General features: G+C 46.6%; 1 protein-coding gene across 1 annotated transcript in view; it reads left to right on the top strand.

Annotated features, from left to right (window-relative positions):
* The window catches only part of cntnap2b (contactin associated protein 2b), a 296,355-nt gene that overhangs the window by 201,585 nt on the left and 69,521 nt on the right, over positions 1-25,249 (top strand). Inside the window, exons 15-16 of the mRNA XM_056293762.1 lie at positions 5,853-6,009; positions 6,555-6,682. Coding sequence (XP_056149737.1) covers positions 5,853-6,009; positions 6,555-6,682 — 285 coding nt within the window. The remainder of the gene's footprint in view (positions 1-5,852; positions 6,010-6,554; positions 6,683-25,249) is intronic.

The raw sequence follows: 25,249 nt of genomic DNA, 5'->3' as shown, positions 1-25,249 counted from the left end.
GCATTCTGTCTCAAGAGTGATTGTAAAAAGATGGGGCCCATCCAAAAAGCGACCGGTTCAATCATGGCTGTTTTCTTTTCTGTATACCTTCATCTGTGCTGTAATAGAAGATGTGGATTTATTTATTTGTATTGTATCCCTCAACTCCAACATTTAGAGCCACTGGATCCAGTTTCCACAGCTGAGACTAGATCTGCCACCTTGTAGAAGAAGGGCTTGCCTATGTGAAATTGCTTTCAACGAGCAGCCTGCCCTCTCCTTCCCACAAAACAACAGAAAATGGGACATCCGGGTAGCGTAGCGGTCTATTCCGTTGTCTACTGTAATGGAACAGTTTCCTTATTTTTAGAACCTCCCTGCCAGTAGGGGCACATTTCCATTACCTTTAGAGACTTTTGCCTTCTAGTGGCATAGTTAAGTACTGCAGTTTCAGCTACTTCTTTTTCCTGTGACAACAAAGAAAATGGTATGTCTTCAGTGCAGCAATATTTATGCTCCATCATTAGCCATCACCTAGTTTCTACCCCTTTGACTGGCAATATATTTTCATTGTACTGTTACACCCAATCTCCTGGCTTCAAGTTGTGCAGCTGACCTCTATTCACATGCAGGTGAGATCGGCACTTCCACAGCCAATGGAGGTACTTCCACAGCCTCTATTGGCTGTGGAGGGTCATCAACTAGCTTTTGGACTCTGACATGGCAGCCAGAGGTCAGTAACTGACAAAACCTTTTCAAGTCAAGCACGCATCGACATAATGGAAAATTTAGAGGCTAAAGGTCAAGAAAGTGAGGAGAATAAGTCACTCTCCTCTCATTCCTTAAAGTCCTCAAAATTTTCAAAAAGCTGAGTGTTAGATGGTCAGCAGGATCTTCGAAAAGATTGTCTGCAGCAACTGGAGCCAGTATGGCAGCACAGTAGCACTAGCTGAAGCACAGGGTGCTAAAGCCAGAGCAGCCTACTCTGACAAAGAAATGAACATTGACTTAGCAAAAGCTCACATAGAAGCTAATGCAAATGTTGAAAATGTCCTCTTAGATGCAACTCTTGATGCACTTCAAGCCAAGAAAGAAGCTGACACTTTCATGGCCAAAGCAGTGGTAATGCAGCCTGCTGCTGCTCAGCTTATTGCAGAGCGAAGTGAAGAGTTAGAGTTCTTGCCCATCCAAATAACCCCAGAGCAGAAAGTGAGTGAGTACATAAATAAGCACTCAAGCAACTACGCTGAGCTCACACAAAGACAGAAAGACATGTCCACTCAGCATGATGACGTCACCCCTCAGCAAAAACAAGTGAAACTTTCACCAGAGTTCACATCTTACTTCAGACAAGATCCAAATCAATACCACTCATCACTACCAGAGGGCAGTAAACTGGTGCTGCAAAGAGATACACTTCAACAATGTCTTTCCTACAGTGAGTTACAACCACAGTGGAGGTGTAACCCAAACCTTGCACCTACTGCCAACACCACAAGTGAACTCACCAGGTTCCAAGCAAACAGTCAGCTGGTAACTGGAGGACTGACTAAGTCTGATGACAAGCCGGAGAATTATCTCAGCTGGAACGCTATCTTTCAGAGTACCATTGCAGATCTTGGTCTTACTGCCAGTGAAGAAGTAAACCTGCTCATCAAGTGGCTGGGCCCAGAGTCTTCAGAACATGCTACAAGGGTCAAAGCAGTCAACATACGTCATCCATCTGTTGGTCTAGGTATGATATGGACAAGACTCAAAGAATGCATGGCTCAACAGAGGCAATAGAAAGAGCCTTGTTCTCTAAAATAGAGAACTTCCCAAAGCTCTTCAGCAAAGAACCTCACAAGCTCTTTGAGCTATCAGACTTGCTCTTAGAAGTGTCAGCTGCAAAGCTAGATGGATATTTACCTGGTTTAAATTACCTCGACACAGCCAGGGGAGTAGGTCTAATTGTGGAGAAGCTACCCTTTCGCCTCCAAGAAAAGTGGACAACAGTTGGGTCAACATTTAAAGAAGAGCATAGAGTGGCCTTCCCACCTTTCTCTGTCTTTTCTGAGTACAGAAAGAGGCCAGAGCAAGGAATGACCCAAGCTTTACAACAGCTTCTATCTCCTCTGTCAGCTTCAAGAAAGAAAAGCCCCTGCCTAGGTAATGACAACAGAAGGCCATCAGTTACAGTGCACAAGACAGACGTGTCAGCAGAGGTAACCACAAAAGTAGAAAGGGTAGTTGAAGATCTAAGCAGACACTGTTCTATACATCACAAGCCAAACCCACTGAAAAGATGTAGAGGCTTCAGAATGATGCTGCTTGAAGACAGAAAGAAGTTAATCAAAGACAACAACATCTGCTACCGTTGCGTTGCATCCACCAGTCACCAGGCAAAGGACTGTAATGTTACCATCAGGTGTGTGGAATGTGAGAGTGAGAGGCACTCGGCAGCTGTTTGCCCTGGCCCAGCACCACAGACAACCAAGCCCCTCTCTTCCCCTAAAGAGCATGGCGGGGAGGAAGCAAACTCATCAAAGCTGGATGTTACAGCAATTTATACAAAGGTATGTGGAAATGGATTCACAGGAAAATCCTGCTCGAAGATTTGCCTAGTTCATGTCTTTCCTGAAGGTCAGCGACACAACAGCAAGAACATGTACGCAATTGTGGACGACCAAAATAATGTGTCCCTTGCAAAGACTGAGTTTTTTGACATGTTTGACATTCAAAGCACAGTTGAGCCATACACCCTGAAGACCTGCGCTGGCGTAGTAGAAACGTCAGATAGAAGAGCTTGCAGCTACACAATAGAGTCAGTAGATGGGAAAATTAGTTTTCCTCTCCCTACACTCAATGAGTGTAATGCTATCCCTAACAACAGGGAAGAAATACCCACTCCTGAAGTTGCACTACACCACCGCCATCTGAGGTCAATAACTGTTGAGATACTGCCCCTTGACCTAGATGCAGATATCCTCCTGATCATTGGACGGAACCTTCTGAGAGTTCACAGGGTGAGAAAACAGCTCAGTGGCAGAGACGATCACCCATACGCACAGAAGCTCGACCTCGGCTGGGTTATCATAGGCGATGTGTGCCTCGGTAGTGCTCACAAGCCAACTGAAGTGGGTGCTCTAAAAAATGCCTGTGTTAGTTAATGGACGCCCAAGCCTTCTCAACCCCTGTGACAGCCGCATCAATGTGAAGGAGAACTTCAGTCTGAGTTACTCGAAAGCCACTCCCCACCAACTTCAAGCTTCAAGCCCATACTCAAGACCCACTGAAGAGAGTGTAGGAGAGACTGTCTTTCACTGCACTGATACAGACAACCAGCTTGTGCCATCTGTTAAAGACATGCTCTTTCTGAAGAAGATGGAAGGAGTCTTCAAAGATGAAACTAACAGCTGGATCGCCTCATTGCCATTTCACAGCCCCAAACGTCTATTTCCAGACAACAGACCCTATACCTACAAGCAGCTTATGCCCCTTCGATGCCAGCTGGTCAAGAAGGAAGATATGAGAGCACACTTTGTCGAGTTCATGCAGAAAATAATCGATAACAATCATGCAGGCTGGCACCTCTGTAAGACAAGTCTCACAGATAAAGACTTGACCCAGGCAGAACACACAGTCATCAGATGTGTCCAACATGAAGCATATGCAAAAGAAATCAAATGCATCATGGCAAAACGAGACTTACCATCTAACAGTTCCCGCCGCAAGCTTCACCCAGTCATTGATGACAATGGCCTACTACGGGTAGGAGGACGCCTTACAGAGTTGAAGTTTCTGAGACATGAAGTCAACCCTCTTCTAATCCCAGGGAAGCATCACATCGCTACACTGCTCATCCGTCACCATCATGCAGCAGTAAAGCATCAGGGAAGACACCTAACTGAGGGAGCTGTAAGAGCAAATGGTTTATGGGTAGTAGGAGCAAAGAGAGCTGTCAGCAGCATCATCAATAGATGCGTGACTTGCAGGATGCCAAGAGGCAGAACAGAGCAGCAAATCATGGCAGACTTACCTGCTGGGCGCTTACAGATTTATCCTCCATTTTCTTATGTTGGGCTTGATGTATTTGGACCATGGGATGTCATTGCATGCTGTACGAAAGGTGGACAAGCCAACAGTAAGATGTGGTTCTGTTTACGTGCATGTCCACTAGAGCTGTTCATATCGAGGTGATTGAAACTATGAGCTCCTCTAGCTTCATCAATGCACTTCGCAGATTCTTCGCGATCTGAGGTCCTGCTAAGCAGCTGCAGTCTGAGTGTGGGACCAACTTTGTTGGTGCATCCAGGGGATGAGGCTGGATCCGCCAAGTCCTGGTGAGACGAGCGTGGAAGAATATCTACTTGACCAGAGATGTTCTTGGGTGTTCAACCCACCCCATTCATCTCACATGGGTGGCACGTGGGAACGTATGATAGGTATTGCACGGCACATCCTCGACTCAATGCTCCTACAAGCTGGAAACTCTAAGCTGACTCATGAGGTTCTGACAACGCTAATGGCTGAAGTCACAGCTATTATTAATGCAAGACCTCTAGTGCCTGTCTCCTCTGACCCAGAAGCTCCTCTGATCCTGACCCTTGCAGCTCTCCTCACCCAGAAGTTCGGTGTAGCCTTACCTCCCCCTGGAGACTTCACCAAGTGCGACATGTTTAAGCATCAATGGAAGAGGGTTCAAGTTCTTGCTGACACCTTCTGGGCTCGATGGCAGAAAGAGTACCTCAACACACTTCAGAGATGTCAAAAGTGGCAGCTGAACAGGCCAAACCTGAAGGAAGGGGACATTGTTCTTCTGAGGGATAAGCAAATGAGAAGAAATGAATAGCCAATGGGTGTCATTGTGAAGGCTCTCCCGATCAAAGATGGAGTAGTCAGGGAAGTAGAGATCAAGATTACCTGTCACAAAACGACTAAGACTTTCTCCAGACCCATCTCAGAGTGTATTCTTCTCTTGTCTCCAGAAGATTAGAGTATGTACATGTTTATTGTGGCATTTTAAATAATGCCAAATGGGGAGTGTAATGGAACGGTTTCCTTTATTTTTAGAGCCTCCCTGCCACTAGGGGCATAGTAAAGTACTGCAGTTTCAGCTACTTCCTTTTCCTGTGACAACAAAGAAAATGGTGTGTCTTCAGTGCAGCAATATTTATGCTCCATCATTAGCCATCACCTAATTTCTACCCCTTTGAGTGGCATTATCTTTTCACTGTACTGTTACACCCAATGTCTTGGCTTCAGGTTGTGCAGCTGACCTCTGTTCACATGCAGGTGAGATCGGCACTTCCACAGCCAATAGAGGTCAGCTGCACAACTTGAAGCCAGGAGATTGGGTGTAACAGTACACCTACCAACATGGGGATTGTCGGTTCGAATCTCCATGTTGCCTCCGGCTTGGTCGGCTGTCCCTACAGACACAATTGCCCATGTCTGTGAGTGGGAAGCTGGATGTGGGTATGTGTCCTGGTCGCTGCACTAGCACTTCCTCTGGTCGGTGGCTGTTCAGGGGGGAGAGGGAACTGGGAAGAGTAATGTGATCCTCCCACGGGCAACATCCCCCTGGTGAAACGCCTCACTCTCAGGTGAAAAGAAGTGGCTGGTGACTCCACATGTATTGGAGGAGGCATGTGGTAGTCTGCAGCCCTTCACAGATTGGCAGAGGGGGTGGAGCAGTGACCTGGATGGCTCAGAAGAGTGGGGCGATTGGCCAAGTACAATTGGGGGGAAAAAGGGAGGAAAATACAAAAATCCAGAAAATACAACTAGACAAAAATAAAAGTGATTTTTAACTTCATTTGACCAGCAGCCTCTAGCTGCTACTGAGTGTGTACAGTGATAAAAGTGACTCCAATTGATGGTTTCCTTCCCAGATGGTGTCCCGTTCACCTGGTGGGTGGGAAAAGCCAAGGAGAAACATTTCTACTGGGGTGGGTCAGGGCCTGGGATCCAGAAGTGTGCCTGTGGTATCGAACGCAACTGCACCAACCCAAGATACTTCTGCAACTGTGATGCTGACCAGCGCCAGTGGTGGGCGGAACTTTATCTTCAAATTCTTACATGATGTAGATGTACTGCTGAACTACTGCTACATTCACATAGCATATTCACACCAGGCCAATGATAATGATGACAAACTCATGTAAACAATCAGTTCATTATACAGTCAAACATTTAGATTTTCATTTATTATATACTTCCCTGTGATGGACTAGTGGCCTGTCCAGGGTGTCTCCCCGCCTGCTGCCCAATGACTGCTGGGATAGGCTCCAGCATCCCCACGACCCTGAGAGCAGGATAAGTGGTTTGGATAATGGATGGATGGAGGGATATACTTCTGTTTTATTAAGTTCTGTAAAATGTCGCTTTGTATTCTTTTCCGATCTGTTTGTTAACCTATTCACCTATTTTTTATTTATGGACAACATCGTCATTATTGTTCCCTCTATCTCTTTCAGCTCCAACAGTCATGTCTCTTTCAACCTGTGTCTCTCTTCTCCCTATTCCATTGTTTCTTTGCCCCCCCCCCCACACACACACACACACTCTCTCACCTCTCCTCTCCTCTGTTGTAGGAGGGAGGATGTGGGCCTGTTGGTGTATAAGGACCACTTGCCAGTCAGCCAGGTGGTGGTGGGGGACATCAATAGGCCTGGATCTGAAGCCAAACTCACTGTAGGGCCGCTCAGATGTCACGGGGATCGTGAGTTGTGGAATGCATATACACATAAACACACACATGCATGAGTACGCACAAACACAAACCCACACATGCATATATACATTTTCTTTAGGGCAGTATGAAAAGAAGCATAATAATAATAATAATGAAGTTCACCAACCGTATCCCAGGCAACATCAACATCCATTCAGTCCAGAAGATCGGAACAGCCCACATATTATGATGAGTACTGTCAATCAAGTGACATCTGCCCTATAGTACCTCAGGTCCATAGTTTGGACCCGGCTCTACAGGATGTAAAACAGGAAACACGAAAGAACTCTGGCGGAGCCAGAGGGGTGGCCAGGGTGGCACGTGCCACTCCTGATATCTGATTGGCCACCCCAGGTGCCTCCCCAAAATTTTATTCGCCTGGCGTCTTTTTAATATCGAGGAGGAGGACAATACTTCCAGAGTTCACGCCACTACACACAACGGGATCTACGTGAAAGAACAACACACGTTGAAGTAAGTTTTAAGCAAAACTTGCATTGGGTTTAGGCCATTTTGTGATATTTATGTGGGATGGTTAAGATTAGCGTCTGATTGTTTCAAAAAGGGAAATGTGCTCTAGATAAATTATAGCTAGCGAAAATCTTACCTATACAGTAGCAGCATTAACGTTAGCTAGCCGTGAAGCACGTTTAACCATCTGAAACAATCCATGGCTAATCTTGACCATCCTACATCAATATCACAGTTTTACTGAATTATCATATAATGTGTATTCACTGCACTGTATCATAGTACATTTTGTGATATTTATCTCAGATGATTAATACTAGTCTGAGAAATTATAGCTAGCTAGCGTTACTCAACGTGGCCTACTACAGCAGCATCAACATTAGCTGCTTAACCATATGAAACAATCCAAGGCTAATCTTGACCATCCGGCATAAATATTACACAATTTTACTAAAATATCATATATTATGTATTAACTGCACTACATCAGCGTTAATTTTGTGATTTATGTGGGATGGTTAAGATTAGTCCCTGATTATTTCAGATGGGTAAATGTGCTCCAGAGCTAATGCCACTGTCTTATTTTTGCATAAGGTCAAAAAAAGTCATGAAAAGAGAGGGCATTTCAGATTTCTTTATAAAAAAGAAAAAATCAGATCAGGTGGTCACAGACCCCAGCCCTTGCATAACCACTAGACCCCAGAGCAGCTCCCTACCTGAGGATAGTAATGCTGAGAGTCAGTGTGGTCAAGCTTCACAGGCCCAGTAGCGTAAGTCCTCTACCATCAGGTCAGAGCATCTACCAGACAGCCAGTCAGAATTTAAGTTTAGTTTCAACTAGCAACAATAGTTGATTTTTGTCAGATTGAGCCTCACTTTACTATGTTGATTCTTGTGTTTTTGTTTTAATGGCTGTGGCATTTGTATTGTGATTATACACTGATGGTTCTTGTGTTAATGATGACACAGAGACCTCTGCTTCTGAGGGAGACATCGAGGGAGACATCGAGCCCTTTCCAAGTGCAACTACATCAAGGAGTGCTGTTCTAGGAGGACCCAATGGTAGGCCTCTACTTTAAAACTACAAATTTTAGTTGGCAGCTGTTGGTATGCAATCTTGTTGATTCGTCAATTACACACATTTTCATAGAGATATGACACATTGTTTAATGTGTATTCCAGACATCAAGATCCAGAGATGAGGGTCCTGTACAGCCATTTTTGAAGTCATTTCCTAGGACGCTGCATGGTACAAGGAAGAGGGGTTTTAACAGCCCTTGGTACATAGAAAATCCATGGGTTGAATATTCTGTTAGATTCAACCTATTGTTTTGCCTGTAGGCCTTTTCGCTGCTAAATACACCTCAGTCTGCCTTCACATCAAACTCAGGCTTTTGTAATTGGAAAAAGGCACTGTTCAAAGATTCTTGTTTTAAGCTACATTCTAAGGCAGAGCATCATATTAATGCAATGTATGCAAGGAATCAGCATAAAAGGGCCAGAGAAAGCAACTCCTCAATCATGGATAGCATAAATGAGGACCGTAAAAAGAAAGTTGAGGAAAACTGTACTTACATGAAAACATTGCAGATGTGCTCCTATTAACTGCCACTCAAAATATAGTGCAGAGAGGCCATCGAGAGTCTGATGATGACTCTCACAACAAGGGCAATTTTTTAACAATCTTAGAAGAAATAGCAAAGCATGACCCTTTCATAGAGAAGAGGATGAACGAAACTGGCAATGCCAAGTACACAAGCCACCTAATACAGAACGAAGCTCTTGAGACATTAGCTGAGATGGTACAAAGTGAAATAATGAGAGAAGTGAAATCAAGTGAAGTGTTCAGTGTAATTGCAGATGAAAAAAAAGATTTGAAGAAAAAGGAACCAATATCTTTAGTTGTGAGATACTATTACAACGGGACCATCCACAAGAGCTTTTTACAATTTAAGTCCGCTGAAAGCTTAGATGCTGCAGGTCTCTCAAAAATAATTTTTGATTGCCTTGAAAAACATGGACCAGAAATAATCTTGTGGGGCAAGGGTATGATGGTGCTTCGGTCATGAGTGGTAAGCATTCTGGTGTGGCTGCACAGATCAAAAGTAGTGCAAGATTTGATTTTTATGTGCACTGTAATGCCCATTATTTGAACTTAGTTCTTGTTGACGCTGTAAAATCTGTGCCCGAGGCAGTTAACTTTTTTCCTCTTCTGCAGAAGCTTTATAATTGTGTATCTGGCTCATATGTGCATCCCAAGTGGCTTGCTGTTCAGAAAGGGCTCTATCCTCTGCAGCAGCCCAGGGAACTATGAAGACTAACTGGTACAAGGTGGGCATGCAGATACATAGCATGCCGCAATCTGAAACCCAGGCTCCCAGCACTTCTGAGACTGCTACAGGATATTGCACTTGAAAATAGTGGTGATAGATCAGTGGAGGCAAAGGGCCTTCTTTGTTAGATAGATTTACATTTCATAGGGCTTTTAGTTACCTTTTGTAAAGTACTAGGTGATGCCAAATGTCTTTCTGACATGCTCCAATCCAGCTCTCTTGACCTAGCAATGGCTGTGGATCTAGTAGATGCCCTGAAAGACACATTACAGGACTGCAGAAGTGAGGGTTACTTTGGAGACTTGTGGAAAGAGGTCAAAGAGATTGCAGATCACTGCAAAATAAGGGTTCAGACAGCGTGTAAGAGACAGCCTACTACAAGCTCAAGATTCCACGACTCATTTGTGATGAGCACTGTAGGACAGAAAAATAGTGACCAAAGGGATGATGAGAGCTTCCAAAGGACTATCTTTTATCAGGTGCTTGATTGTGTCACAGCTGAGCTGCAGAGGCGTTTTTCAAAGAAGAATTGTGAGATAATGCAAGGGGTCCAGTCTCTCAACCCAAAGAGTACAACATTCTTGAGTGAGGAGCCTCTGCTCAGACTTTTGAGTCAGATTTAGAGGACCTCAAACACGAGGTTCATCAAACCAAGTGGCTTCTTGAAAGGAGAGAGAAAAGTGGAATGGATAGACTGTCTACACTCCTTGACTTTGTTGTGCTTCTAGAACCATACAAGCAGGTCTGTAAAGAGCTATTTCGACTTTGTAATATTTCTGTTGTTACACCAGTCAGCAGTGCTTCCTGCGAGAGAAGCTTCTCAGCTTTAAAACTGATTAAAACCCACCTTAGGACAACAATGGCTGATGACAGGTTAAGTCACCTCAGAATTCTCAGTGTTGAGTCAAGGAGGGCATCTTATCATGGGTGAGTTTGTGAAACATTTTGCCAGTTCTCACAAGAACCGCAGAATTATGCTGTTTTAAATACCTATGAAAATTTGGCACTTTGCTGGTCTCCTCTGGTCATAAAATCTGCACTGTGTAGTCCTATTAGCTAATACACACTAAAATGTCCAGCTTGTAAGGATCATTCATATGTGGAATGAGCAGCACAGCTGTTAATGTGGGTAGCACTCTGCCAATGCTTAGCCGTGTATTCCACTGTTGGTATCGGGTTTTTTTTGGGGGGGGGGGGGTTGGATTGGTTTTAATCAGTAACAAGGATAAAAAAGGCTGGTCTGGTGGTGGAGCAACTACAGCTGTGTCAACAAGGATCAAAAAAGACATATTTCCAATCTTACACTTTATCTATTTAATACACCATCAGGAGCCTCAACAGCAGGTAGAAGATCCATATGCTACCACAACTGCCTGGCACCTCCTCCTCATGCTGGTCACCAACCTGGTCACACATTGCTGTGGGATGGCATTACATTCCTCAACCAGGATTCTTTGCGGGTCAGCAAGCGTGATTGCGTTGGTCACTTTAACATGGACAGCATGTCCAAGCTGATCCCAGTGTGTTTAATTGGGTTAAGGTCTAGACTCTTGTGACCAGGTTGGTGACCAGCATGAGGAGGACGTGCCAAGCTGTTGTGCCTGTGTATGGATCTTTCACTCAAAAATTATAATTGATTGCCTTGAAAAACATGGTCTAGACTACAGAAATAATCTTGTGGGGCAAGAGCTCTATCCTCAGCAGCAGCCCAAAGATGAACTGATGTTAGGTGGGCATGCAGATACGTGGCTCATTCCACATATGCATGATCCTTACAAGTTGGACATCATTGTAAAGGTTAATAAACAGGTTTCTCCAAAATTATCATCAATTGCCTTGTAAAACATGGTCCGGACTCAGGAATAATCTTAAGGCTATGATGTGTGCACGGATGTTTGTGTTTTATGTGCTCTGTTATGGACATTGTTTGATTTTTTTTCTTGTCAATTCTATAAAATCGTTTTTGCCCCCTGCAGAAGTTTTATAACTTGTACCTTTGTATAACTAATGGCAAAGAAAAGTTTATTTCCAGTCCATTTCTGTTTAAATATTTTGTCCATGCATAGCTTGTGTTTTCAGTCAGACAGACAAAAAAACATTGTTGACTTAACAAGTTGGTCATACCCGGTATGTCAAACCACTTTCATAAATAAACTGTCACACACAAATCAATTGTTATCTTATCTCACTGATGCCTGAGCTTTATTTTCTGAAAATATTTTGGATGTTCAAGACATAGACCCAGATTGTGTATCCATGAAAACTGTGACCCTAGTCTCTCCAGTACAGTGTGCGAGTACAGTACTGTGTGTGAGAGAGAGGGAGAGAAAAGAGAGGAAGAAGTTGAGCTGCAGTTCCAAAGTGGAGACACTGGCTATCGATAGTTGTCTTCATGTGCGTATGTGCTGAAACTAATGTACTGCTGCCATTCTTGGCCAGGTCTCTCTTGAAAAAGATGTTAATTTCAATGGGACTAACCTGGTTAAATAAAGATAAATGATAGCATGTTTCTTCATTCATACACCTCTAATCAGCAATAATGACATTAATGCTTCTAAGACGCCAGGGCAGGGTTAGCCTACACATTAATTTTCTGTCATGATATCATGGACCCCCCCCTGAATAGCCTTGGCCACACCTTGGCCACCCCATGTAAAAAAAAAACTCTAGTTCCGCCACTGTGAAAGAAATAATAATAATAATAATAATAATCTGAACAAAAAACAATAGGGTTCTAGCATTACATGCTTGGAATCCCTGAATATAGCCACAAGCGAAAACTAGTAGGGTCCAAGCACCTGATGACCCTTCAGCCATTTTTGTAGCCTGGACCTAAGCACGAATATGATACTTTTGGAGTATTTAGTGGGGGTCGACCGATATGTTTTTTGTTTTTTTGTTTTTTTTCAGGGCCGATACCGATACCGACTATTGGTAAGTTATGGAGGCCAATAGCCGATACTTGGGGCCGATATTCAGTTGCAGTAAATGTATAAAATGTTGTGCCAAAACGTATAGCAACACAAACCCCAACACAAGGCTGCCTTTAAATTAACATACGTTTAATTGAATAGTTTAGCTGAATTTTGTGTAAAAGAGAAAATATTTTCAAAAATAAAAATAAAGTGCAGGATGTATAAGGCACTCTATAACAATCTGAGCAGAATTCCTTTTTTGAATAAAAATAAATAACTTCCAAAACATGGAAATAATTAAATTGCATGGTCAACGGGCAGTAAACTTTTATCAAAGTGAATAAATATAACAATAAAAAATTGTAATAATAAAACAAATAATTGAAAATAATAATAATAAATTGGTTAAAGTGCTCCTGAATGGAAAAAAATGTACATTAGTGTCATTATTTTCCCTTTCTCTTATCTTTAAAGTGATAGTTCAGGTTTTTTTGAGGTGAGGTTCAGGTTTTTTTGAGGTGGGGTTGTATGAGGTACTTATCGATAGTCAGTATATTACCTGCAGTAGATGGGAGTCTGCACACTCCCAGTTTAGGATGCAGCAGGAGTAGTCGGCATGGAAGTTGAGGAATGTATTGCTGCAGATAGGGACATGGACAAAACGCATTTTCGCCACTTAGAAAATCAGTTTGAGTGCCATGTTTTGAATATTTTCACTGCTTTAGCTTGCCGTCAGACGGCCCTTTCATGTGGAACTACATTCTCTCAACCGCACAATGTCCATATTCCTTCGCATAAGTTCACCTATGCAGTGCACGTTATTATGCTGCAGATCGCCAGAATCAGATGGACGTTCTGCGGTTGAGAGAATGTAGTTCCACGTGAAAGGGCCGTTTGACACATTCATGCACAACATTGACAATAACGCTCTGTATGTGACTAAAGTATCACACATTAGCTTTTTCTTTTAGCCTTGTTACATTTGAAGGTTAAGCACAGCAGAGGATATTGTGTTCTCTGTTGTCGAGTTCATATCGCACCGACGTTATGCTGTTTGGTGTGTGTGTGGGAGGGGAGAAAGACAAAGAAATTAACGTTACAGAGATTAAAATGAACTAGTTCACATTCACATTCATTATTTTGAATTTTACACTAAAGTCATGTTCATTTCTTTAATTTTTTTTTTAATGAGCTGCTCTGAGCTTTAAGAGCCTCCTCCTACCCATCCATCCCCAGCCTGCAACCACTGTCACCATCCCCAGCCTGCAACCACTGTCACCATCCCCAGCCTGCAACCACTGCCACCATCCCCAGCCTGTAATCACTGCCACCACCCCAGCCTGCAACCACTGCCACCATCCCCAGCAAGCAACCACTGCCACCATCCCGGCCTGCAACCACTGCCACCATCCCCAGCCTGCAACCACTGCCACCATCCCCAGCCTACAACCACTGCCACCATCCCCAGCCTGCAACCACTGCCACCATCCCCAGCCTACAACCACTGCCACCATCCCCAGCCTACAACCACTGTCACCATCCCCAGCCTGCATCCACTGTCACCATCTCCAGCCTACAACCACTGCCAACAACCCAGCCTGCAACCACTGCCACCATCCCCAGCATGCAACCACTGCCACCATCCCCAGCCTACAACCACTGCCACCATCCCCAGCCTACAACCACTGTCAACATCCCCAGCCTGCAACCACTGTCACCATCTCCAGCCTACAACCACTGCCACCAACCCAGCCTGCAACCACTGCCACCATCCCGGCCTGCAACCACTGCCACCATCCCCAGCCTTCAACCACTGCCACCATCCCCAGCCTACAACCACTGCCACCATCCCCAGCCTGCAACCACTGTCACCATCCCCAGCCTGCAACCACTGCCACCATCTCAGCCTGCAACCACTGCCACCATCCCCAGCCTGCAACCACTGTCACCATCTCCAGCCTACAACCACTGCCACCAACCTGGCCTGCAACCACTGCCACCATCCCCAGCATGCAACCACTGCCACCATCCCGGCCTGCAACCACTGCCACCATCCCCAGCCTGCAACCACTGCCACCATCCCCAGCCTGCAATCACTGCCACCATCCCAGCCTGCAACCACTGCCACCATCCCCAGCCTGCAACCACTGCCACCATCCCCAGCCTGCAATCACTGCCACCATCCCAGCCTGCAATCACTGCCACCATCCCCAGCATGCAACCACTGCCACCATCCCGGCCTGCAACCACTGCCACCATCCCATGCCTGCAACCACTGTCACCATCCCAGCCTACAACCACTGCCACCAACCCGGCCTGCAACCACTGCCACCATCCCCAGCATGCAACCACTGCCACCATCCCGGCCTGCAACCACTGCCACCATCCCCAGCCTACAACCACTGTCACCATCCCCAGCCTACAACCACTGCCACCATCCCCAGCCTACAACCACTGTCACCGTCCCCAGCCTGCAACCACTGTCACCATCTCCAGCCTACAACCACTACCAACAACCCAGCCTGCAACCACTGCCACCATCCCCAGCATGCAACCACTGCCACCATCCCCAGCCTACAACCACTGCCACCATCCCCAGCCTACAACCACTGTCACCATCCCCAGCCTGCAACCACTGTCACCATCTCCAGCCTACAACCACTGCCACCAACCCGGCCCGCAACCACTGCCACCATCCCGGCCTGCAACCACTGCCACCATCCCCAGCCTGCAACCACTGCCACCATCCCCAGCCTGCAATCACTGCCACCATCCCAGCCTGCAACCACTGCCACCATCCCGGCCTGCAACCACTGCCACCATCCCATGCCTGCAACCACTGCCACCATCCCAGCCTACAACCACTGCTACCATCCCCAGCCTGCCACCATCCCCAGCCTGCAACCACTGCCATCAGTGCATAAATAACAATGTGTCACTAACGGGATTTCGGTATTACCACCCAACCTCGTTGTCTGGGATTAACGATGTTGTATATGACATCAAAATGTGTTGTACATGATACCACGTTTTATGACCGCCACTCATTTAGTAAATGCATGCAGAACACTTAACTTAAATATCATACACTAGCTCTTCTCTTTTAGCCTAGTTACATTTGAAGGTTAAGCACAGCGGTGGAAATTGTGTTCTTTGTTTGAATTAACAACCTGTTGTCTAGTTCATTTTGGACTGACTTATGCTCTTTGGTGTGTGTGTGTGTGTGTGTGTGTGGGAGGGGGAGAGAGACAGAGAAACTAATGTTACGGAGGTAGTTTTGTAACTAACGTTATAGCATGTTTTTCTTACCAACCGAGTGGGTTTTATCGCATCTGGCATGCTCCTCTTACCTTAGAAAAGTGGTCCGACTCCTCGATGCGTCTTTTCTGTGTTTGTGTTGTTGGAGTGAGTGTGCTGCTGTGCTTCGGTAGAGTGAAGGCTGCATCGGAGGTGTGCATGTTGTGCAGAGGATTTGTTTTAATCGGCTGGCCGATAAAAACATGCCGATAACGATAATATGAAAAGTGATAAACATCTAAGCCGATAATCGGCCATACCGATAATCGCTCGATCCCTACTATTTAGATTTTGAAGTTTAAAGTGAGAGAAAGTTTGAATATACTAGCATGAAACCACCCAGACCCATGGCACATCTGCTAAACGTTCCTACCAAATGTCCCTCTCACGTCGTCTATGAGTGAGTGATTGAGTGACCACAATTTGTGACACATAGCCCACGGCAGCAGTTGCGCATGTGCTGTGGGAAAAAAATATGGATGCGAATTCACCTCTTTAGAAAACCATGCATTTTATAGCTCAATAACTACACATGAAAGCAACATGAACATAAGATAAGTTATTGTTCATCCGTGTGATGAACAATAAATGACCTTATGTACATGTTAAGGTCATTTATACTGAGGATTTTGAAATTTGAATGGAATCTGTACTATGTAGTATGACTGAGAACAAATACTAAATACAAATACTAGAACTACCTTTGGCTGGTCTCATTAAGGGTCGCTATCTCAAGCTTGCCTCTCTTGCTTTGTCTCCAAACCGTCCAACCTGAGCTGTCTCTCTAATATATTTGTTCCTAATCCTGTCCTCCTTCATCACTCCCAATGAACATCTTAGCATCTCCAACTTTGCCACCTCCAGTTCCACCTCCTGTCTTTTCATCAGTGCCACTGTCTCCAAACCATACAACATAGCTGGTCTCACTACCATCTTGTCAACCTTCCCTTTAACTCTTGCTGGTGCCCTTCTGTCACAAATCACTCCTGACACTCTTCTCCACCCACTCCACCCTGCCTGCACTCTCTTCTTCACCTCTCTCCTGCAATCCCCATTACTTTGGACAGTTCACCCAAGGTATTGTCGCGGGCTGATATTTACACCTCAGTGTTGACGAGCGGAGTGGGTGAATACACGATGCCGCGACAGACCGGGTGGCCATTAGCTACTGTTAGTTAGCAATAGCGGCTAGCAACCGCGCTATGCTAACCTGCTGTCCTGACGCTCGGTAGTGTAACGTTAACTTTATGTTTGTAGACTCACCCTTTTGGTGTTCAGCGACGAAAGGGGGTCTAGCTGATCGCTCTCTGTCTCTTTGCTGGTATAGGGGTTTGCTTTGGGCTGTAACCTGGCGGGTCCCAGCATAGACGGGAGGAGCAGCTCGACTCACGTCTATACTTGTAGGATTCCAGATAACAACTGCCTACGCTCCCGGGTCAAGCTGGCTATCCCCGCGACAGCGTGTGCCTCCCACCCAATGGCAGCTTCCCTCTCTAGTAACCCTGACAACAGCCCCTGTCCCGACAATCTAGCTCGGTATTCGCCCCACTACCCCCCCTCTAGACTGCTGAGTCCCTTCAGCACCTAATCACTAACTTATTAAAATAACAGAACACGCTGCCTAGCAACTGCAGTAAACGTAAAAGTAAAAAGTCTGGGCTGAACTGCCAGCTATCTTCAATTGCCCAAACATAACTAACAGGGCCTCTCAAATATAAATAAAATACTTAACTTATCTAACCCCAACTATCTCTGCAACTGACCTGACTAACCCTTAACTAATGTCAGTCAGTCGCAGTCTCTGTCAGTCAGGAGTCATCTTGGTAGCGGGCAGGCCTGGTTATGGACCTGCCCCTCCTGGTAAGTTGGGCTGGGTTGGCAGCTTCTTCGTCTGACCCAGAGCTGGAGCCAATCGGGGGTGCAGGTTGGGTCTTTTCTCTTCGTCGGCGATGACATGCAGCAGGCTGTCCACGGCTCTGCGTCGGTCGAGAAGATATCCCGGGGAACGCTCTGACCTCCGGCGGTCACTTCATGGAGGTCTCCTACTTTATAGGCTCTTTCTCTTGCACGCAGATCATGTTCTTTCTTCTGTCTCAGTTGTACAGTCCGCAGATGTTTTCTCGCCAACTCATGTGTCGTTCTTAGCTGTTCTTCCAGGCTGGCCACAAACTCCGGTGGTTGTGTTCTTGCAACATTGACGTCAGTGACCCCCAGCGAGACATTCTGAGGCTGGTGAACTTCACGGCCGAACATCATGCGGTTTGGTGTGAATCCCGTGCAGGCATGTGGGGAGCTCCGGTATGCAGCTGTGAGGAGCGGTAGGTGTTCGTCCCAATTCTTCTGGTTTTCATTGACGTAGCATCTGACCATTAGGCTGTCATCAATCCCCTTCCCCAGGATTACGACATCGTCGAGGTATATGAGCAGACTCTGCCACTGTAGACCTCTGAGCACGACCTCCACGGCCTTCTGAAAAGTGCTTGGGGCGTTGCATAGCCCGAAAGGCATTCTGGTATACTCGTACAGCTCATACTTCGTGATGAAGGCTGTCTTGCACCGCTCTTGCTCATGGACTTCGATTTGCCAGTAACCGCTCTGAAGGTCAAGAGTTGAAAAGACAGTGGCGCCACCAAGGGTGTCGAGGCACTCTTCGATCTTCGGTAGTGGATAGGCGTCCTTCAAGGTCAGCTCGTTGAGCTTCTTGTAGTCGATACACCACCTGACTCCGCCATCTTTTTTTCAAACCAGCACAACCGGAGACACCCATTCAGAGGTTGAAGGGGTTATGACCAGCTTCCAGCATCGCTCTGAGATGTTTCTCTTCTTCATCTTGGAACCCAAGTGGTGTGCGACGTGTAGGTTGTCTAGCAGGCCGTCCATCGCCGGTGTCTATCCTGTGTTTGACTACATCGAACCGGCCCAGGTCTCCATCGGTTGCCGCAAAGATGGACTGGTACTTCAGGAGAAGAAGGAGAAACGCCTCTTGCTGTTCTTCACTCAGGCCCTCACTTGCTGAAGTAAACAGTTCTCGAAGATGGAGAGGCAGGTCTAGCACACTCGCTGGCTTCAAACGTCGTATCTGCTGTGAGAGCTCAGGAGCCGGTGGAGGGGTTTTGGAGAAGAGATCAGGGGGTTCCTCCGTGGCCTCGATAAGGATTCCAAGGCAGGTGCCTCCCGGAAGGTACATAGTGGAAGGAGACAGGTTGCAGATTCTTATAGGCACCCTTTCATCCATGTCTACGACGACGCTGCCTTAGGACACGCCGTCCGATAGTCCAGCTGGCTCCAGGACTACTGTCACTCCAGGTTTGGGATTCTCCACCACACCCCATACGTCACATTCACTTTCCGGTGGAAGGGTTGATGGGTTCAAGAGAAGCACTCTGGAGATGGCCTAGTTCTCCACTGGCCTCCCAGCGATGAAGCTTGGCACTGGCTAGCCCTCGATGAACACCTTACCTCCGCTGAGTACTGTCACATCCACTGCCAGCATGAAATCTAGTCCCATGAGGAGGGAGTCACGGATAGGTGCTTCGTACACATCCCAGTCCCGGCTTTTGCTGCCCATCTTAATTGTCACACTGTATCCTTGTGCAGTCCCCATCGCCTTTCCAGTCTCAGCGTTCAAGAGGCAAGCTGGTTTACCATTCGAGTGGTCCGCTAACTGGAGCTGCTGGAACACTGTGGCTTCTGCACCTGTGTCGATGACGCACTGGACGGGGATGTGATTAATTGTGATCGGGACCATTAGGCTGGGGCCTTCACCCTTGGCTCGGGCTATATTGATGACTTGTCAATGCTCAGCTTTTCCATTCTTGAGGGACTCCATTTGGCCGCTTGTGGAGCTGGCCAGGTCCGGGCCATTGGACCTGGCCAGTTCTAGTTTCCCGACCTCCTGGGGCTGGGTGACCTCGAACAGTCCCTCTTGAAGTGACCAACCTCCCCACAGTGGTAGCATGCGCCCTTTTGAGTGGTAGATGGGCTTGGCGATCTGGGTCGAGTTGTCGTGTTTGTGGAGCCCGGCGATCATGTGGGGAACCTCCCGCACTCCTGATCGACCTTGGGGGTGGAGCCTGGAAGGGCTAGCTGCAGCTGTCGTTTCATTTCTTTAATCACGTCTGCTACCAGGTCCTGCACTTCCTGCTGTAGCTGAGGAGCTTGTGTTGATGGCGTGGGCAAGGCTATCTCTCTTCCAGGATTCTCATCAGCCCAGGAAATGCGCCTGACTTTCCCTTTCCCCTCCGCATTTCGACCCAGGGTTGCTTTGTAGTTATACTCATGGGCCTCCGCAAGCTTCTGGGCTTATGCCAGTGTTTTTGGATCAGCGTTCATGACTTTATAGGCAACCTGCTGATTTCGGAGCCCCTTGAGGAACGCATCTGCTGCCAGCTGTTCCTGTAGCTCTAGGTCGACCCCGGGGTAGGCTAGCGTGATGAGCCGGCGGACCTCTTCCACGAACTCAGCCGAGGAGGCCTCCTTCTGCTAACGGACCTCGCTCAGGTTACGCCGCGTGGTGGAAGGTGGAATGTGCTTCCCATAGCGCTGTCTCAACTGCTCTGTGAGGCGCTGATAGTCTTCTCTGATATGTTCTGGCAGAGAACTGATAAACCGTACTGCAGGGCCTCTCAGCCGCTCGTGAAGCCTGTCCAACTGGTCTGAAATGGTCCATCCCTTCTTCCAGGCCATCCTCTCGAAATGCACAATGAACACATTTCAGTCCTCACTTCCGTCGAAAGTGGACAGAAGCTTCGTACTGGGGCACCATGCAGACGGGTGGGGTTGACCAGGTTGGGGGTGACTTTGGAAATGGCTGTTACTGCTTGGCGCAGAGCTGTGATTTCCCAGACCATTGTCGGCCCGCCTATTGACTGTGCTGACAGGGAAGTTTGCTTTGACAGGGGTGGTGATGAACCTATTAGAATTAGATGTTCTGTCTTCTCCTCTGTGCCGTCGGCGGGCAGCTGGTTCCATATCCATGTATTCTTGGCCGTCCATGATGAACCTATTAGGTGTTGGATAATCACCTCTTCTGTCTTCTCTGTGCCATCGGCGGCCAGTTGATTCCACATCTGTGTATTCTTCTCTGTCCCAACTAACCAATAGTGTGCTCTGGGAGTGTCGCTGGATCACGTCGAGGACAGGAACGAACTCAGGAGCTTGTTGGGAAGCTGGGGTCGACAGTCCTCCAGCTGCAGTGTCCCCTTGGTCTGGGGTGCTGTTTGGAGAGAGGTCAGGAGGGCCCAGGACGGAAGCGGACGCAGCTCTCAGGTGTACACTCGCATCTCCACCACTATTGTCTGCGCCAACAGGTTGCTGTGTTGCTGTTCCAGCCCCCTCCTTCATCATTATCCCCACCTGCTCCGTCCTTAGCTGCTCATGCATTTGTTGCACTTGCTGCATTTGCAGCATAAACTGCATTTGTTGTGTTTGCATAAACTGTTGCTGTTGCATCTGCATGTGTTGCATGAACTGTTGCATTTGCAACATCATTGGCTGTAGCCATACTGGTGCCTGCTGCTGCGGCCTCCCTTCCCCTTCAGCTAGCTCTCCCTGGTTATTCTCTCCGTTCTGCCCCATCTTCTCTTTGCCTTCCCTCCTTTTCTTCCTCCGCGTAGCCAGGTTTGAACCGGCGCCCGCACGCGCGATAAAAGGCGCCGAATCGCAGTGTTAGCGTTCCGAAGCTAGCTAGCTAACGTTAGCTGTTAGCACAACGGCTAGGCTACTGGACTGTTCTGAGACTTCTTCTGACAGACACAATCCCGTTTCCTGACACCATTTGTCGCGGGCTGATATTTACACCTCAGTGTTGACAAGCCGCATGGGCGAATACACGATGCCGCGACAGACCTGGTGGCCGTTAGCTACTGTTAGTTAACAATAGCGGCTAGCGACCGCGCTATGCTAACCTGCTGCCCTGACGCTTGGTAGGGTAACGTTAACTTTATGTTTGTAGACTCACCCTTTTGGTGTTCAGCGACGAAAGTGGGTCTAGCTGATCACTCTCTGTCTCTCTGGCTCTTTGCTGGTATAGGGGTTTGCTTGGGGCTGTAACCTGGCGGGTCCCAGCATAGACGGGAGGAGCAGCTCGACTCACGTCTATACTTGCAGGATTCCAGATAACAACTGCCTACGCTCCCGGGTCAAGCTGGCTATCCCCGCGACAGCGCGTGCCCCCCACCCAATGGCAGCTTCCCTCTCTAGTAACCGTGACAACAGCCCCTGTCCCGACAATCTAGCTCGGTATTCGCTACAGTATGTTTTATGATTAATACTTTATTTTTTCACTATATATATACATATATATATAAGTATTTCGATTACAAATGATATTAAATCAGAATGTGATAGAAACGAAACAAACACAACCAGATCAAAAATAAATAAAAGATAGGTGTGACATTCTGAAATAAGGAAAGGGGGGAAAAAACAAAAAAAAGAAGAAAAGAAATGACTGTGATGCGTGAAGTGCTGAAAAGTTTACAGCATTGCTTGTCAACAAGTATTCTAACCAAATGTATCTCAGTTATTTGCATGTTATGTGATTATGTTACTGTTATTTTTATGAGTTGGAAACGCCATTAAACGCTCAGTATATAAGAATGGTACTGCCCCCATTTCAAGTGATATTCCTCCACCTTATCAAGCAGCCTATATGAGAACTGTTCTAGGGCAGCCAGCTGACCAAGATAAGTGTGCCACAAAGATGGCACTGGTGCAGAGGAGGCTTTCCGTTCTTTGACCACAAGATTATGTCCTAACATAAGGGCAGTCTGGGTCCAGTCAGCAAGCTGTGGAGTCAAATCGCTTAATGCAGAGGGGTCACCCAAAATAAACAGACTGGAAGAGAAAGAGATGTCTAGGCCGTTTTTTGTTTTTGTTTTTTAAAACAATATGTATAGCAGACCAGAACACCTGTATTTTTGGGCAAATCCAAAGCATGTGTACTAAAGTACCTCTTTAACAAGACATCTCCAGCACACTGAGCTTTCCACCAAACCCACTCTCTGCACAGCCTAGATAGCGTCCAGTAGACTGTTTATAATTTTGAATTGGATCAGCCTTGTTCGCAGTTCGTTTGTTTCCCATTCCTAAGTATTCTTCCCCATTGTGCCTCTGAAAATGACACCTTTAAATCAGTTTTCCATGTCAATTTTAGGGTCAATGTATTGGAATCTGAGGCTGTAATGATCATAGAGTAGTAAAGAGAAGCCTCATGACCATGTCCAAAGATTTTAAGGACCCTCTCTAGAGTGTCACCACTAGATGGGGCTATTGACGGCGAGCTGAAAATTTGTACCAGCAGGCGTCTCAACGTCAAATACTTCCAATATTGAGTGTGTGGTAAGTCGAATTCCTGCCTTACTGTCTCAAAGGATTTTAATGTTTCTTCCTGATACAGGTCGCCTAGGACTGTGATACCTTTGTGAAACCAGGATTTCCAGAGGAAGGGTGATTTATCTATACAGAGCTTGGGATTTAGCCAGATTCTGGCGGACCGATGAAGAAAGGGATCAAATTTAAGGATCTGAGCTATTCTCTTCCAAACCCACTGAATATGGGACAAAATAGGACCGATACTGTGGGGCTAGTTTGGCTGTGATATAGTTCATGGGTGTAAGAGGAGTGCAAATGGTGCTCTCCAGATGGAGCCATGGAGAAGCTCTCTCCGGGGGCAAGGACCACAGTGCCATATGCCTGAGAGTGAAAGCGTAATGGTAAAATAACAGGTTAGGCATCGCAAGGCCTCCTCTGTCCACTGGCCTCTGCAGTTTTCGCAGGCTCATTCTTGGACGTTTATTGTGACCCCAAGTATTTAAACTTATACACCTTCATCACGTCTACTCCTTGCATCCTCAGCATTCCACTGTCCTCACTCTGATTCACGCATAGCTATTCCATCTTGCTCCTACTAACTTTCATTTGTCTTCTCTCCAGTGCATACCTCCACCTCTCCAGGCTCTCCTCTACCTGCACACTACTCTCGCTACAGATCACAGTGTCATCCACAAACAACATAGTCCATGAAGACTCGTGCCTGATCTTGTCCATCAACCTGTCCATCACCACTGCAAACAAGTAAAGGCTCAGGGCAAATCCTTCATGTAGTCCCGCCTCCAACTTGAACCCATCTGTCATTCCAACCACACGCCCTACCACTGTCACACTTCCCTCATACATATCCTGCACCACTCCTACATACTCTGCAACTCCCGACTTCCTCATACAATACCACACCTCCTCTCTCGGCAACCTGTCATATGCTTTCTCTAAATCCACAAAGACACAATGTAACTCCTTCTTGCCTTCTCTATACTTCTCCATCAACATTCTCAAAACAAACATCACATCTGTGGTGCTCTTTCCTGGTATGAAACCATACTGCTGCTCACTAATCATCACCTCTCCTCCTAACCTAGCTTCTATTACTCTTTCCCAAATCTTCATGCTGTGGCTGATCAACTTTATACCTCTGTAGTTGCTACAGTTCTGCACATCACCCTTGTTCTTGAAAATCGGTACCAGTATGCTTCTTCTCCACTCCTCAGGTATCTTCTTACTTTCCAAGATTCTGTTAAACAATCAAATTAAAAACTCCGCTGCCATCTCTCCTAAACATCTCCATGCCTCCACAGTTATGCCATCAGGACCAACTGCCTTTCCAGTCTTCATCCTCTTCATAGCTGCCCTCACTTCCTCCTTGCTAATCCACCGCACTTCCTGATTCACTATCCCCACATAACCCAACCTTCTCTCTCTCTCATTGTCTTCATTCATCAGCCCCTTAAAGTACTCCTTCCACCTTCTCAACACACTCTCCTCCCTTGTCAGCACATTTCCATCTCTATCCTTGATCACCCTAACCTGCTACACATCCTTCCCAGCTCGGTCCCTCTGTCTAGCCAACCAGTACTTCTCCTTTCTTAGCCTCTAACCTCTCATACAACTCAGCATATGCCTTTGCCACCTCTCTCTTTGCTTTATGCTGCATCTCCTTGTACTCCTGTCTACTTTCTTCATCTTTCTGACTATCCCTCTTCTTCTTTGCGAACCTCTTCTTCTGTATACTTTGCTGTACTTCCTCATTCCAGCACCAAGTCTCCTTGTCTTCCTTCCTCTGTCCTGATGACACACCAAGTACCTTCCTAGCTGTCTCCCTCACTATTTCTGAAGTGGTTGCCTTGCCATCCGGCAACTCTTCACTACCACCAAGTGCCTGTTTTAACTCCTCCCTGAACTCCACACAACAGTCTTCCTTCTTCAGCTTATACCATTTAATATTTGGCTCTGCCTTCACTCGCTTCCGCTTCTTGGTCTCCAAAGTCACATACAGACTACCATCCAATACTGCCTAGCTACGTTCTCCCATGTCACCTCCTTGCAGTCTCCAATCCCCTTCAGATCGTGCCATCTATATAAGATATAGTCCACCTGTGTGCACTTTTATCCACTCTTGTACGTCACCCTGTGTTCCTCCCCCTTCTTGAAATACACTATATGTACAAAGGTATTGGGATACACCTCTTAATGATTGAATTCAG

The sequence above is a fragment of the Lampris incognitus genome, chromosome 14, assembly GCF_029633865.1.
Source record: "Lampris incognitus isolate fLamInc1 chromosome 14, fLamInc1.hap2, whole genome shotgun sequence".
NCBI classification, from domain to species: domain Eukaryota; kingdom Metazoa; phylum Chordata; class Actinopteri; order Lampriformes; family Lampridae; genus Lampris; species Lampris incognitus.
This window is presented reverse-complemented; position numbering and strand designations above follow the sequence as displayed.